At 47.3% G+C, this 14,950-nt stretch overlaps 1 protein-coding gene across 4 annotated transcripts in view; it reads right to left on the bottom strand.

Moving 5' to 3' along the window:
• Nucleotides 1-14,950, bottom strand: part of ZNF831 (zinc finger protein 831) — a 172,374-nt gene that overhangs the window by 100,804 nt on the left and 56,620 nt on the right. For 3 of the 4 annotated variants that reach the window (XM_033840011.2, XM_033840012.2, XM_033840010.2), the window contains exon 4: nt 11,593-11,744. In XM_033840011.2, coding sequence (XP_033695902.1) covers nt 11,593-11,744 — 152 coding nt within the window. Of the gene's footprint in view, nt 1-11,592; nt 11,745-14,950 lie in introns of those variants that run through there. The other variant, XR_004522092.2, reaches the window with a different exon arrangement.

Raw genomic sequence — 14,950 nt, 5'->3', positions numbered from 1 at the left:
ATACATGCACCCCAACGTTCACTGCAGCATTATTTACGATAGCCAAGACATGGAAGCAACCTAAATGTCCACTGACAGATGAATGGATAAAGAAGATGGGGTGTACATATACAATGGGATATCACTCAGCCCTAAAAAAGAATGAAATAATGCCATTGGCAGCAACATGGATGGACCTAGAGATTACCATATTAAGTGAAGTAAGATAAAGACAAATATCATATGACATCATTTATATGTGGAATCTAAAAAAAAATGATACAGATGAACTTATTTACAAAACAGAAACAGACTCACAGACATAGAAAACAAACTTATGGTTACCAGAGGGATAAATCAGGAGTTTGTGATTAACATATACCCACTACCATATATAAACTAGATCCATCAACAAGGACCTACTGTATAGCACAGGGAACTCTACTCGATACTCTGTAATAACCTATATGGGAAAAGAATCTGAAAAAGAATAGATGTATGTGCACGTATAACTGAATCACTTTGCTGTACACCAGAAACTAACACAACACTGTAAATCAACTATACTCCAATATAACATAACATTTTTTTAAATGTGCAACATAAGAAAGACCCAGTGATTCTTCCTCTTGCGTCTTCCCTAGAGAAGCCCCCTGCTTGGGTCAGGGAGTCATGGACAGTGGGTCCAAAGAGCACGATGCCATAGTGAAGCACTGGCAATGATAAACTGTCCATTATTGGGAGAATGACTACCTAAAATTACAGTAGCCCCACCCCGAGAGACTCTGTCCCTACCTACACTGTTGAGATAGGTCTGTATGTACTAGCAGTGTGGGAAGACCACAAAATGCTGTTGAGTTAACCAAAAGCAAGTTGCACGATGAGATGGGCAGTGTGGTACCACTCACGTTAAACACAGACATACACACACACGCGCACACGTGTACAGAAATAACGATCTGGCAGATGCCCTCCTAATTCCAAACTGTAGTTTTATCTGGGAGGGCCGTTGGGAATGGGGGTGGTGGTCAAAGTGAACATGAGCCTTATTACCATATTTTAAGGTGTTAAAAGAAGCATGGTTCATGATTAGACGCATAACTAGAAACTAATAGTTAACGTTTCTATTCCTCTAGGTGGAGCATCCCTTTTTTCCAAGTTCTTTTTCAATGCAAACCTGCCCAACCTGTTTCAGGAACTTTCTCATCAGTCTCCTAGGTATCCACTCTACCTACCCCGAGCCTCTCTCCCCCCTGCACCTACGTTGGTCTTCCCTCTGCCCTCCTCTCCTGCACCCACATCCACCAATGGCTCCCCACTCTCCTCAGGAGGATGAGTCCACACCAAGGTCTCAGATGTGCCTGGTCTCTCCCGCCTCCTCTCTCTGCATCCTGGGCATTTCCCACCATCCCTCCTTCAGCCACGGAAGCCTCTGGGTCAGCATCTCAGACTCTTTTTTTTTTTTTTTTGCGGTACGCGGGCCTCTCACTATTGTGGCCTCTCCCGTTGCGGAGCACAGGCTCCAGACGCGCAGGCTCAGTGGCCATGGCTCACGGGCCCAGCCGCTCCGCGGCATGTGGGATCTTCCCGGACCGGGGCACGAACCCGTGTCCCCTGCATCGGCAGGCGGACTCTCAACCACTGCGCCACCAGGGAAGCCCCATCTCAGAGTCTTAACAAATGCAGAGTTTGAACCTGCCTAGGAGACCTCTGACACCCCCAAGAGGCAGAAAAGGTTCGGTCTGCAAGCAGGGTCTTTGCAGAATGTTGGTCCATGGCCTCTACAGCCAACTCTGTTGAATGTAGAGTTTAAGTTGATACAGGTGAAGGCCTTACAAGAGTTGAGGAAATCCCAGATAAGACCGTAGAAGCCGGGGGGATCTTACTGACAGAGAAAAGCGGATATGACAGCACAAGAAAGTCCCAGGGAGGGGCTCAGACCCCCAGTGGGCGGTGAGTCACAAGCTTAGTGTTAAATAAAATGGAATCACCCAGTGAGAAAGCTATTCTCCCTACACCCTCTGATTAGGGAAAGAAGAACGTCTCAGCTGCATGCTAATATATCTCTAACACTTCCCTAACGCTTCCAAATCTCTTTTTAAGCAAAGGGAGTGTACCTAGCGCTCTTGGTCTTCTGCCCACAACAGTCTAGCTAGAATTTATTTACCAAGAAAATATTGTTCATAGCATTTTCTTTCTGTAACGTTCTCTTAATGGCATGTGATATTGGCTTTCCATTTTTGGCGTCAATAAACAGTTTTTTTTTTTTAATAAATGTATTTATGGTTTTTGTCAGTGAGCTTAAATGGATCACATAAGCAACTAATTGCACAGGTGACATGCAGATGTGACATTTCTGACTGTAGGAAACACCATGGACCCCCAGATTCATCATCTGGGTGGCCCTGGGCAAGTCACTGGATGCCTCTCTGAGTCTCAGTTTCTCCCTCTGCAAAATGAGAATGAGTCACTCATCACAAGTCTGTTGGGGGGATTAGATGTGGGTGCAGCTCCTAAAATGAAAGCGCCCTCTGAGTTTAGTTATTGGGAGATTTTTTCTAAAATCTCACTTTTAAATGTAGCCCCGAATCACACAGTGTTTACTGCCAGAAGCCACGCCAGCTGCAGGAAATTGCAAACCCAGAAACTCGGTGGAGTTCGTATCGTTCAATAAAGCATCTCCCTCAATCAATATGACTTCAGATGCGTCATCCGGGCGCAGGGCCACACTGGGCTCCTCTTCAGTGTTCCAATTTTAGTCTGTGTACCGGCAGAAGCAGCATGGCTTCCAATGTGCCCGGCAAAAGCCCGAATAATTAACCTCGACCACATCAGTGTTCTCCATTCAGTTCCACAAAATGCGTTTCTAAGGAAATATTTAAGAGTGCTCTTTATACCACGGAATGTTTTAATGTATCCCAGCATTGGAGGCAATAGAACAGGTCTCAGTTAATGGAGCAGGTCCTTTTAACACAAAGGACTTCAATAATAAAATAAATAAAAGTTGATATGTCATCGGCTAGAGAGACAGAAATGTGCACAGAAGCAGGGCAAACCTAATTATGAGATTCTTCTTTTGCAGCCCAGGGTCAATAACTGTGATATTAGGAAAAGGGTAATAGGGCTGTGGCTGCTGATGGGTTTTAAGCTCCCAGAGACTAGAATGTCCCACTCGAAATGCAAACAGCTGAATGACGCACTCATCCCCACCGTGCCCCACGTTCTGGAAAGAAAAGTATTCATTTCAGAGCGGTGACCTCATCAGGAGAGATGCATCAGGAATTGTATAACCACAACAAAAGAGGATCAGTAGTGGCTTTTGCTCAGGTGGTGTCACCCACTTTGTATGGACGTGTGGGTTTTTCAATTGCTTTTCCTAATGGAAAAATAACACTCAAACGCGAGAACACAAATGCACACGCGCGCGCACAGCACGCACTTGCAAAGCTGCCCTTCCTGAGTCCCTAAGACCCTAACTTGGTGAGTGAACAGCGGAGAGATCGCTTTCATAACAAGCTTAGTGGTGAACTTCCCCTTAAGCTACAAAAGATGGTCTTTCTCTGACTGTTAATTACACGGGCGTAATTGCCAAGTGGAGAACGGCCCCCCAATTCTTAAACTGGCACCAGGAAGACAGGTGCTCAGGTAAGATGAGAAACCGCCCCAGCAGGGTCCCATCACACATTTAACTTAAACCCTGACTTCTGAAACTCACTACCTCCTACACAGATCCAACATCTCAGTTAATCCCCCGGCAACAAGCCAGTCCAGTAAGACGTCATCACAGTTTCAGACACTTCATGCTGAAACCAAATCGCATACACCACGCGGCCAAGCGGGGACCTTTGAGAATTCCTCACCAGAAATTGCTGTTTGTTGTCAAAGCAGCCCGGATGGACGGACTGCCTTTTTTCTTTCCTTCCTTTCCCTCAATGGTCCTCAAACATGTTATGCCTGAGAATTTCTGCTCAGAGTTGTAGACACCGTTCATACTCTTATGATGGATTTACAGAATTTTCAAAGATAATTTTGACTACTGCTGGCTTTGGAAACACATCCCCCACTCAAGATTTGGTCCCGCTGTGGTGTAAGAGAGGACCCCAGGTTAAAAGACATCAGAGTGAACACCTGCCGGCTCAAAGCCCCCATCTTTGTCTCGCCAGAGCTCTCACCTGTAAAGCGGAGGTGGCGTTAGATGATCCTTACGGGTGAAGATGGCGATTCCACAAATTTGAATCTAGCAAGGGGGCAGGGGGAGCTGGAACTATTTTTAGATAAGGAAGTTTCTTTTATGAGGAAAAGAACGATGAAGTTTGCTTTTATGCTGCTTAGCCCACCACCATCCAAACTCGATACCCACTGGATTCTTCCATTGCTGACACATCCCCAAAACACCATCAGGAATGAAACCTCCAGATTGCATGTCCCTTCCTTCATTCTTAAAGATTTGGGGGCTGGTTTTGAATGTCCTTTCAACTGAAGGTGAGCTTAAAGGAAGCTTAAAATAAGGAGACTCACTTCTGCTGTTCAGCTCAGCTGGTCGCTCAACAAACACTACGGATCTGCTAGGCGCCTTGTGCAAAGGAGAAGATGACTTATCAGCTGGGCAAACAGGGTCCTTATTAGCTGAGGTCATCGCCACGGACGAAAGACCACGAAAAATGAATTCATTCACAATGGGGACCAAAATTTCACAGTAAACAGTGGAAAATTAAGGACTTGGAGAATTTCTCTTGAAAAACCATGAAACCTAATGTTGTGAAAATAAGCAGATGAACCTACAAAAATGAAAGTAAAACAAACTTCCAGTTTGTGGGTTACAATGACAAGCTATGAGCTAATTGTTAACATCAACAAAGGTTAATCGAACGTTGATGGGGGCAGAGTACATCTTTCCACCAAACTATAGGGTAGAACAATGGGCTGTTCTTCACTTTCACATTCACTTTCAGAGCAAGATTATCGAGAGACACTTTTTCCCATCCCAAAAATATTCTAGACTTTCCTCAATTTTTCTAAGGGCTTCTCTTAAGCCTTTGATGTTCCCGTCACTCTCTGGAATGAGCCTCACCAGTTTTCTCTTATTCGTTACCTGATTCTGCCAATGGGAATGAATCAACCCAATGGTCACTCCCATCAATCTCATTAAATTCGAAGTCTTGAGCATGATTTGCGGTTTCACTTGGCAATCGGTTTACACGACATTGTGAAAGTCAATCTGAAGGGCAGGGATGGAAAGTAATGGTAAGGAGAGATGGAGAGAGACAAAGAGAAGTGTTTGAATGGGGTCTAAATGTATCAGCAGTCAGTTTAGTAGGGACTGTTCTCATTCTGTGACAGTCACTGCCTCCCCAGCCGACCTCCGACTGGGAGGTGAATCCCGTGAAGAACGTCTGGATTACGAGGACTGTCCTCAAGGGGAGGCTTGCTCTCCTGGGGACATTCAACCACTTGATATCTAAGAACCATTTTTTACCAGTCCCTTCAGTGAAGCAGCTCAAGTGTCTGAGATTAAATCCACCTAACTCCACACCTCAGCCCTGATCTGGAAGCGACCCTGGGTGAGGAAGGACTTTCTTTGAAATAGGAACAACCCTGCAGTTCTCAGTCACATTCAGCCTGGGGCGTCTGGTAAGTCAACGATACTTGATGTCTCCAAAGAAACTTCCAGCTCCCTCCACACCTTTGCTGGGAACTTGGATGGGATGGACCACTGAATTTAGGTTTTAAAAAAGTTCACTCAACATCACTAATCATTAGAGAAACACAGATCAAAACTACAATGAGATGTCACCTCACACCAGTCAGAATGGCCATCAGCAAAAAGTCTACAATTAATAAATGCTGGAAAGGGTGTGGAGAAAAGGGAACCCTCCTACACTGTTGGTGGGAATGTAAACTGGTGCAGCCACTACAGAGAACAGTATGGAGGTTCCTTAAAAAGCTAAAAATAGAGCTACCATTTGATCCTGCAATCTCACTCCTGGGCATACATCCGGAGAAAACCATGGTTCGAAAGGATACATACACCCCAGTGTTCATCGCTGCACTATTTACAATAGGCAAGACATGGAAGCAACCTAAATGTGGAAGCAACCTAAATGTCCATTGACAGATGGATGGATAAAGAAGATGTGGTGTATATATACAATGGAATACTATTTTTTTACTCAGCCATAAAAAAATAATGAAATAATGTCATTTGCAGCAACATGAGACCTAGACATTACCATACTAAGTGAAGTAAGTCAAAAAGAGAAAGACAAATACCATATGGAATATAAAGTATGACACAAATGAACTTATCCACGAAACAGAAACAGACTCACAGACATAGAGAACAGACTTGTGGGTGCCAAGGGGGAGAGTGGGTGGAGGAGGGATGGATTAAGAGTTTGGGATTAGCAGACACAAACTATTATATATAGGATGGATAAACAACAAGGTCCTAGTGTATAGCACAGGGAACTATATTCAATATCCTGGGATAAACCATAATGGAAAAGAATATGAAAAAGAATATATATATGTATATATATAAAGAATATATAAAGAATATATATATGTATAACTGAGTCACTTTGCTGTACAGCAGTAATTAACACAACATTGTAATTCAATTATACTTCAATAAAAAAAGTTAAAAATAAAATAAATAAAAGGCATGTGACATCGATAACAAACAAACAGAAGAATAAAATAATGCCATTTGCAGCAACATGGATGGACCTGGAGATGATCATACTAAGTGAAGCAGGTCAGACAAAGAAAGGCAAGTATTATATGATATCACTTATATGCAGAAGCTAAAAAAATACAATGAACTTATTTACAAAACAGAAACAGACTCACAGACACAGAAAACAAACTTATGGTTACCAAATGGGAAAGGTGGGGGGGGAGGGATAAATGGGGAGTTTGAGATTGACATAAACACACTACTATATTTAAAACAGGTAACCAACAGGGACCTACTGTATAGCACAGGGAACTCTGCTCAATATTCTGTAATAACCTAAATGGGAAAAGAATTTGAAAAAGAATAGATATATATATATGTAAAACTGAATCACTCTGCTGTACACCTGATACTAACACAACATTGTAAATCAGCTATAGTCCAATATAAAATAAAAATTTTAAAAAAAGAAAAAAATTAAATTCAGTGGTATTGGAAAGTCAAAAGAATAAAAATAAAAAATGAAAACGTTCAGTTCTAAGGAGAGTCTCAAAGATCCCAATCACCATAAAATCTTATAAATTAGGTCTCCATCCTTGATGACTCCTCTGGCCTTCTGTGTGCAGATGACTTCACGACCAAGCCATCTGTTAATTCGAATGATTAGTACCAAGCTATTGGAAGCGTTGAAAGGAGAGGGAAATTAAGCAACCTTTAAAAAGATACTGTTCAAAAGCATCCTCTCTCTCATCTTCGTAAACTACTGACAGGAAGTTTCTCCAAAAATAAAGAGGAGAAAGAATCTGTTACAATATCTTATTTCGGCCCCTGGACACAAGTATTCCTGTCTACTTATTTGAAAATGTTTTGCTGATTCTAATTGGCCTTCAAGGATCAGGACCAAAGGTTTTCCCTACCTTTGAATTGGGAAATTCCCCTGCAAAGGTTATTCTCGATTTCTTTGTTGGGTTTCATCAAGTTCCCCCAAGTTACAACCCCTCAGGTCACCCAAAACAGATCACCCTATCATTGTCCTGCTGTGGAAACCAGGTCCTCCCCCCACAAAAATATACGTTTGCATGCATTCACAAGTATACTCACGTGCACGCACGCGCGCGCACACACACGCACACGCACACACACACACACACACCATCACACCCCCCCCCCCCCCCCCCCCCCCGTGAGGTCAGCTCCCTCACTGAGCAGCCAGCTCTGATCTCTCCAACCAGGACCTGCCAGGTCAAAGGACACAAGAAATTTGTTTGTAAATGGTGGGCGACCAAGGGCCATCTTTAGGTTCCTTTGAAGTTACAGCACTCTGTCTTCAAACACCCAACACTCTGAGTGCCTGTCACTCTGCTGTGAAACACTGGCTTTGGGAGATGGTGTAAATAAACTTCCCAAGCTCCTTTGATTTCCAGGTGGTATTTATTTTAAGGCACTCTACCACCTGCCCCCAACCCAGTGGTGTCCATAACAGCCCGTCCACTCCGGGCTTGCTGGTTTACCCAACCTGCCATCCCTGTTCCCTCTCTGACACTTCAATAAGGAATGGGGGTGGCGGGGTGATTAATATTCCCCGGGCCAATGCTTAGACCACACCCCACAGGCTCACATCTGTCCTGAGTGGACATTGTGGCAGGAGGGAGCCCTTTGAAAATGGGCACCAGTGACCCAGACCTCTGACTCAAGTAGCTGTTCCAATAACAAACATGAAAGTGCAGACATTTGTCACCACCCTGCTGCTGCACCGTTACTACCTACATGGAGGGAGGGGCACTAGGTTCCCAGGGGGATTCGCATTACATTTGGCCCCTCAATCTTAGCTCCACATTTAGATTTCGCTTCTGGTTTTTTTTTCTGTTTGGGGCTGGTTTTATCCCCCATTCACTGGAGCCCACAGTTTGCTCTTAGGATTTTGGTAGGAAAGGCCGATGTTGAGATCAGAAGTGCACAGAAGTGGGATTCTCCCAACGTGGAGGGAGCAAGGCCATTCCCCGAGGCCAAGAGAAGCTTGTAAAGGAAAGACGGTGTGGAGAGGACCATGAAAGATCAGAGGCTTTCCAGCTGGTCTCTCTGCTGGCACTGGGGTCCCCAGGGGTACCATGAGCACACGGCATACACATGTAAATTAGGAAGAGGCAACAACTTCCACTGGAGGATGTGTGGAAAGGTGTCCCCCACCCCCTTGGGAGAAGGAGGAAGGAGCTCCTTGCTTTGGGTGGACAGCCCCACAGTCAGAGCAAAAGGCTGCACCAACCAGTGGTGGCTGGATTTCAGCCCCTATGGGCACCATCCACACAGCCACACTCAGAGGCCCTGCCCACCCCCTATCCAGCCGGCCACAGGCCTTCTTCCCAAAGAGAAGCGAATAGGGCCCCTTACCCAACACACCTGTCTCACGATCGGAGCTGCCTGTAGCCACTTGGACAAGACTCCCCACAAGTGTGAACACATCCTGCTGGGTGGTGGGCTGGGTGATCCCGTTTTAATGAATACATACTGATTTAAGCTTATAATAGAACTTTCCTGCCAAAACTGTTGGCAGGAGTGTTCATGGGTGCTGCTGCCTTTTTCACTTAGAAACACATTTTAAGGTCCCTTCTGTTGGTTCCCAGATAGGGGGAAAGTTGTTAGTGGTTGAATCATGCCTCCCCCTCCAAGTCCTAAGCCACAGAACCTGTGACTGTGACCTTACTTGGAAAAAAGTATTTGCACATGAAATGAAGAATCTCAAAATAAGATCATCCTGGATTTAGGGCGAGCCCTAAATTCAACGGCAAGTGTCCTTATAAGAGAAACACAGAGGGAGATCTGACCCACAGGAACACAGGGGAGAAGCCCTGTGAAGATGAAGACAGAGACTGGAGTGATGCGGCCACAAGCCAAGGATGCCTGGAGTCCCCAGAAGCTGAGAGGCAGGGAAGGATCCTCCCCTAGAGGTTTCGGAGAGACAGCGAGACTCCTGGCCTGCGGAACTGGGAGAGAATACACCTTGGACCAAGTTTGTGGCAATTTCTTTGGCTGCCATAGGCAATTTTCTTCCCCAGTCCAGAAAGCCTCTGTTCTATTCTCCCTACACCTGAATTTCCAGAAGAAGCCGTCTCTCTCCCGAGAAAACTCCCCCTTTGGGCTCTTCCTCCAACCCTGACCTTGTCCTCTGCTAAACAACAGGCACACTGGTTACCACGCGCTCCACACTCACTGGGCACTCAGCACACGCCAGGTCTCAATGCACATATGCTTATTATGCTCAGGAGATAATTACAATCAACATTTATCACCTGCCTTGGCGTCTGCAAATTCCCTGCCGCACACGAGCTCGCTCTGTGCTCACACTGAGCCATTGGGTGGGCAAGACCTCCATCAACGGCCTCGCTGCACAGACGTAAGATTCCCAGGAGGGAGCTCACTGACCCGCCAGTGTCATTCCCCATGTGATCTGAGCAAAGGATGGACAGCAAGCCTGTCTGTCTTCACCCTGAACCACATTTATCCAGAGCAGGGACTGTCGTCTTTTCCCTTCAGTTTCTAGCACGGAGCTTAGCAATGGAAACATGGAAGCTGATGGGAGTTTCCAGAAGCAGCTTGATTCAGCTCTATTTATGGTGCTGGGAAGAGAGCTGGTGGGAAAGCACTGCCATTAGGGACAAGTGACAGAGTTCTGGTGGGTTCTGGTGGGTTCTGCTGTGGAGGTGGTATCGCCCATGAACACCCCAATGGGCAGTTCCATTGGCTGTATCTATCTGACCAGGAGGAAAGCAGTGGAGTTCAAGGTGATGAGCCACAGAAAATGAAGAAAGGGCAAAGCCGGGTGCCCTGACTGCGCTTTTGTCTACACCCACTCAGCCTCCCCCCATGAGGTCTTAACCCTTGACGTTCCATAAAAAGACCGTGCTTTTGCCTTCCACAACTGGCCATCCAGTTGAGCAAATACCTACCTTGATTTAAACTCTCACTGAGAAAAAGACTAATCCTCGTCCTTGCCTGCCTACCAGAGAGGGCGTTGGGGTTGGAGGTGGGGGGTCGAGGGGCAGCATGGAAGCACCATCTGCCCGCAGGGGGCGCTGGAGCCACACAGAGGGGGAGGGGGAGGGGCCCCAGCCAACTGTCTCCAGGGACCAAAACCGCAGCCAGCAGGCAGAGCCCAAGGTCAGCCCTTGAGCCAAACAAACAGCAATCAGCCACAAAAGGGTGGTAATTCAGTCACCACTGGCCAGATGGGACCGGCCACCTTCTCAAATATGGTCTCCATCTTCCCCAGTCAACACATTGCCAGCAAGGCTAAGGCTGGGCTCATGACTGCCAGGCAGATGGGAGGAAGGGAGGGAAATTGTGGGCCAGAGAAGTTACGCGATTTGCCCTCGTTGCCCAGTGACTGCACCTTAAAATAGCCCTTTTCCAGGAAGCAGCCTCCATTAGTTCATCCTTTGTTTGTTTCCGAGAATGATGGAGAGGGCCCTGCTCACCACCTCCCGTGGAAGCATGTTCCCTGCAGCTCTCACATCGTAACTCCTCCCTATTCTTCTATCTCACATTCATTCAAAAGCCCATCCACTGACCCATTTTAGCCTCACAATGGCCCTGTGGAAAGAACCCAGTGAACTTCCTCTTTAATGATGGGGAAAAGTAGAGGCACCCAGAGTTCCAATTCAGGTTTTCCAGGTCCTGGAGGGAGTCTGTACTTGGACAGGGCTGAGCATCCGTGGCCAGTACTTGAGGACGTTTGTTGTCTTCTCAGTACTGGATTCTCCATATCCTCACCCAGGACCCTCTCCCCTAGTTTAGGGTCTCGACTGTCCCACATCACCCCACATGCATCATCTCCCTGCTGGACTTCAGGCTCCGGACAGCAAGGATGGCTGCTCTGCTCATTTCATAGCCCAGCAGCCTGGTGCCCGGTTTGGATGCACCTCCAAGGAGAGCCTTACCTGCCGTTTCGGAAGAAGCCTGCCCGCAGGTCCTGCGTGGCGCCGGCCCCTCGGATGGGGGTGAGCGGCCGTCTTTCCTCAGCACCCAGTGTGGCTTCCTCAGTCTGCTGGCTCTCAGCTGGAAACGACTTTGCAAGAAATTCCCTTTGTACCTGGGGGACGAGAAGCACATGTGCAGTGATCAGCCTTGAGAGGGTGTCCGGGAGCTCAAAGGCACAAAAATCCAAGACAGGATATGCCCAGAGGATAAAATCCAGGTCCGTGTGGGAAGCCTGGGAGAACACAGGGACGTGAGGTCCAGGCAGCTCATCAGCTGTCAGGAACCCCTTTTCCCTCCAATCCTCATTCTCCCGCCAGGACGTGGGGATGAAAACAGGACTCAACTCAGGCGGCCGTTGTAGGGATGAAATGAGATAGCGCCTAGAAAATGCTTCCCACACCACTTAGCACACAACAAGCGCTTAATAAAGGTCAGCTGCTGTAATTAAATACTGAATTATATGGTCTTCACTACTTACTAAACAGGCTGTCCAGTAGAACTTTCCACGGTGATGGGCGTCTTCTATAACCTGCATGGACCAATACGGTGGCCACTAACCACAGGCAGCTCTAGAGTGAGTGAAATGTAGTTCATGTGTCCGAGGAACTGCGCTTTACATTCAATTTCATTTTAACGAGTTTAAAAAGCCACTGGTGGCTAGTGCCTACCGTTACTGGACAGGTCAGGCCCAAAGCATCTCCTCTGAAAAAACGGGCATCACACATGCTACCCCTAGAGAAGCGCTTCCAGATCATCTGGTCTATGTAAAATAGAAAGCTAGTGGGAAGCAGCCGCATAGCACAGGGAGACCAGCTCCGGGCTTGTGACCACCTACAGGGGTGGGATAGGGAGGGTGGGAGGGAGGGAGACGCAAGAGGGAGGGGAGATGGGGACATATGTATACGTATAGCTGATTCACTTTGTTATACAGCAGAAACTAACACACCATCGTAAAGCAATTATACTCCAATAAAGATGTTAAATAAATAAAAGGTGAAATAAACATTCAAAAAATATATAATAATCTCTAAAACAGAGCCTTCACATCCCAGGGGGAGGGCACGACAAGGGTAGAGAAAGAAAATAGTGAGCTTCTCAGCATCACCATTAGAGAAATGTTAATCAAAACTACAATGTGAGACTTCCGGGAGGATGGCGGAAGGGTAAGACGCGGAGATCACCTTCCTCCCCACAGATACACCAGAAATACATCTACACGTGGAACAACTCCTACAGAACACCTACTGAACGCTGGCAGAAGACCTCAGACCTCCCAAAAGGCAAGAAACCCCCCCACGTACTTGGATAGGGAAAAAGAGAAAAGAATAAACAGAGGGGAAAGCTTCGGTGCCGCGGAGGAGAGCGCAGCCACAGGGGTGCGGAGGGAAAAGCGGGGAGATTACCGCACAGAGGATCGGTGCCGACCGGCACTCACCAGGCCGAGAGGCTTGTCTGCTCCCCCGCCGGGGCGGGCGGGGCTGGGAGCTGAGGCTCGGGCTTCGGTCGGAGCGCAGGGAGAGGACTGGGGTTGGCGGCGTGAACACAGCCTGCAGGGGGTTAGTGCGCCGTGGCTGGCCGGGAGGGAGTCCGGGGAAAAGTCTGGAGCTGCCGAAGAGGCAAGAGACTTTTTCTTCCCTCTTTGTTTCCTGGTGCGCGAGGAGAGGGGATTAAGAGCGCCGCTTAAAGGAGCTCCAGAGACGGGCCGAGCCGCGGCTAAAAGCGCGGACCCCAGAGACAGGCATGAGACTCTAAGGCTGCTGCTGCCGCCACAAGAAGCCTGTGTGCGAGCACAGGTCACTCTCCACACCCCCCTTCCGGGGAGCCTGTGCAGCCCGCCACCGCCAGGGTCCCGTGACCCAGAGACTACTTACCCGGGAGAACGCACGGCGCGCCTCAAGCTGGTGCAACGTCACGCCGGCGCAACGTCAGGCCGGCGCGACGTCACGCCTGCCTCTGCTGCCGCAGGCCCGCCCCACCTCCGTGCCCGCCCCGCCTCCGTGCCCCTCCCTCCCCCGGTCTGAGTGAGCCAGAGCCCCCGAATCAGCGGCTCCTTTAACCCCGTCCTGTCTGAGCGAAGAACAGACGCCCTCCGGCGACCTACACACAGAGGCGGGGCCAAATCCAAAGCTGAGCCCCCGGGAGCTGTGCGAACAAAGAAGAGAAAGGGAAATCTCTCCCAGCAGCCTCAGGAGCAGCAGATTAAATGTCCACAATCAACTTGATGTACCTGCATCGGTGGAATACCTGAATAGACAATGAATCATCCCAAATTGAGGAGATGGACTTTGAGAGCAAGATTTATGATTTTTTCCCCTTTTCCTCTTTTTGTGACTGTGTATGTGTATGCTTCTGTGTGAGATTTTGTCTGTATAGCTTTGCTTCCACCATTTGTCCTATGGTTCTATTCGTCCGTTGTTTTTTTTTTTCTCTTAATAATTATTTTTTATTTTAATAACTTTATTATATTTTATTTTATTTTATTTTACTTTATCTTCTTTCTTTCTCTTTTTCCTTCCTTCCTTCCCTCCTTCCTCCCTCCCTCCTTCCTTTCTACTTCTAATAATTCTTTCTTTCTACTTTTTTTCCCTTTTCTTCTAAGCCGTGTGGATGAAATGCTCTTGGTGCTGCAGCCAGGAGTCACTGCTGTGCCTCTGAGGTGAGAGAGCCAACTTCAGGACACTGTTCCACAAGAGACCTCCCAGATCCACATATCAAATGGCAAAAATCTCCCAGAGATCTCCATCTCAACACCAGCACCCAGCTTCACTCAACGACCAGCAAGCTACAGTGCTTGACATCCTATGCCAAACAACTAGCAAGACAGGAACACAACCCCAACCATTAGCAGAGCGGCTGCCCCAAATCATAATAAGTCCACAGACACCCCAAAACACACCACCAGACGACCTGCCCACCAGAAAGACAAGATCCAGCCTCATCCACCAGAGCACAGGCACTAGTCTCCTCCACCAGGAAGCCTACACAACCCACTGAACAAACCTTAGCCACTGGGGACAGACACCAAAAACAACGGGAACTACAAACCTGCAGCCTCCAAAAAGGAGACCCCAAACACAGTAAGATAGCAAAATGAGAAGACAGAAAAACACACAGCAGATGAAGGAGCAAGATAAAAACCCACCAGACCTAACAAATGAAGAGGAAATGGGCAGTCTACCTGAAAAAGAATTCAGAATAATGATAGTAAAGATGATCCAAAATCTGGGAAATAGAATAGACAAAATGCAAGAAACATTTAACAAGGACCTAGAAGAACTAAAGATGAAACAAACAATGATGAACAACACAATAAATGAA

This window comes from Tursiops truncatus, chromosome 15 (genome assembly GCF_011762595.2).
Source record: "Tursiops truncatus isolate mTurTru1 chromosome 15, mTurTru1.mat.Y, whole genome shotgun sequence".
Classification (NCBI taxonomy): Eukaryota; Metazoa; Chordata; class Mammalia; order Artiodactyla; family Delphinidae; genus Tursiops; species Tursiops truncatus.
The sequence above is the reverse complement of the archived record's forward strand: the minus strand, read 5'-3'. Positions and strand labels throughout refer to the sequence as shown.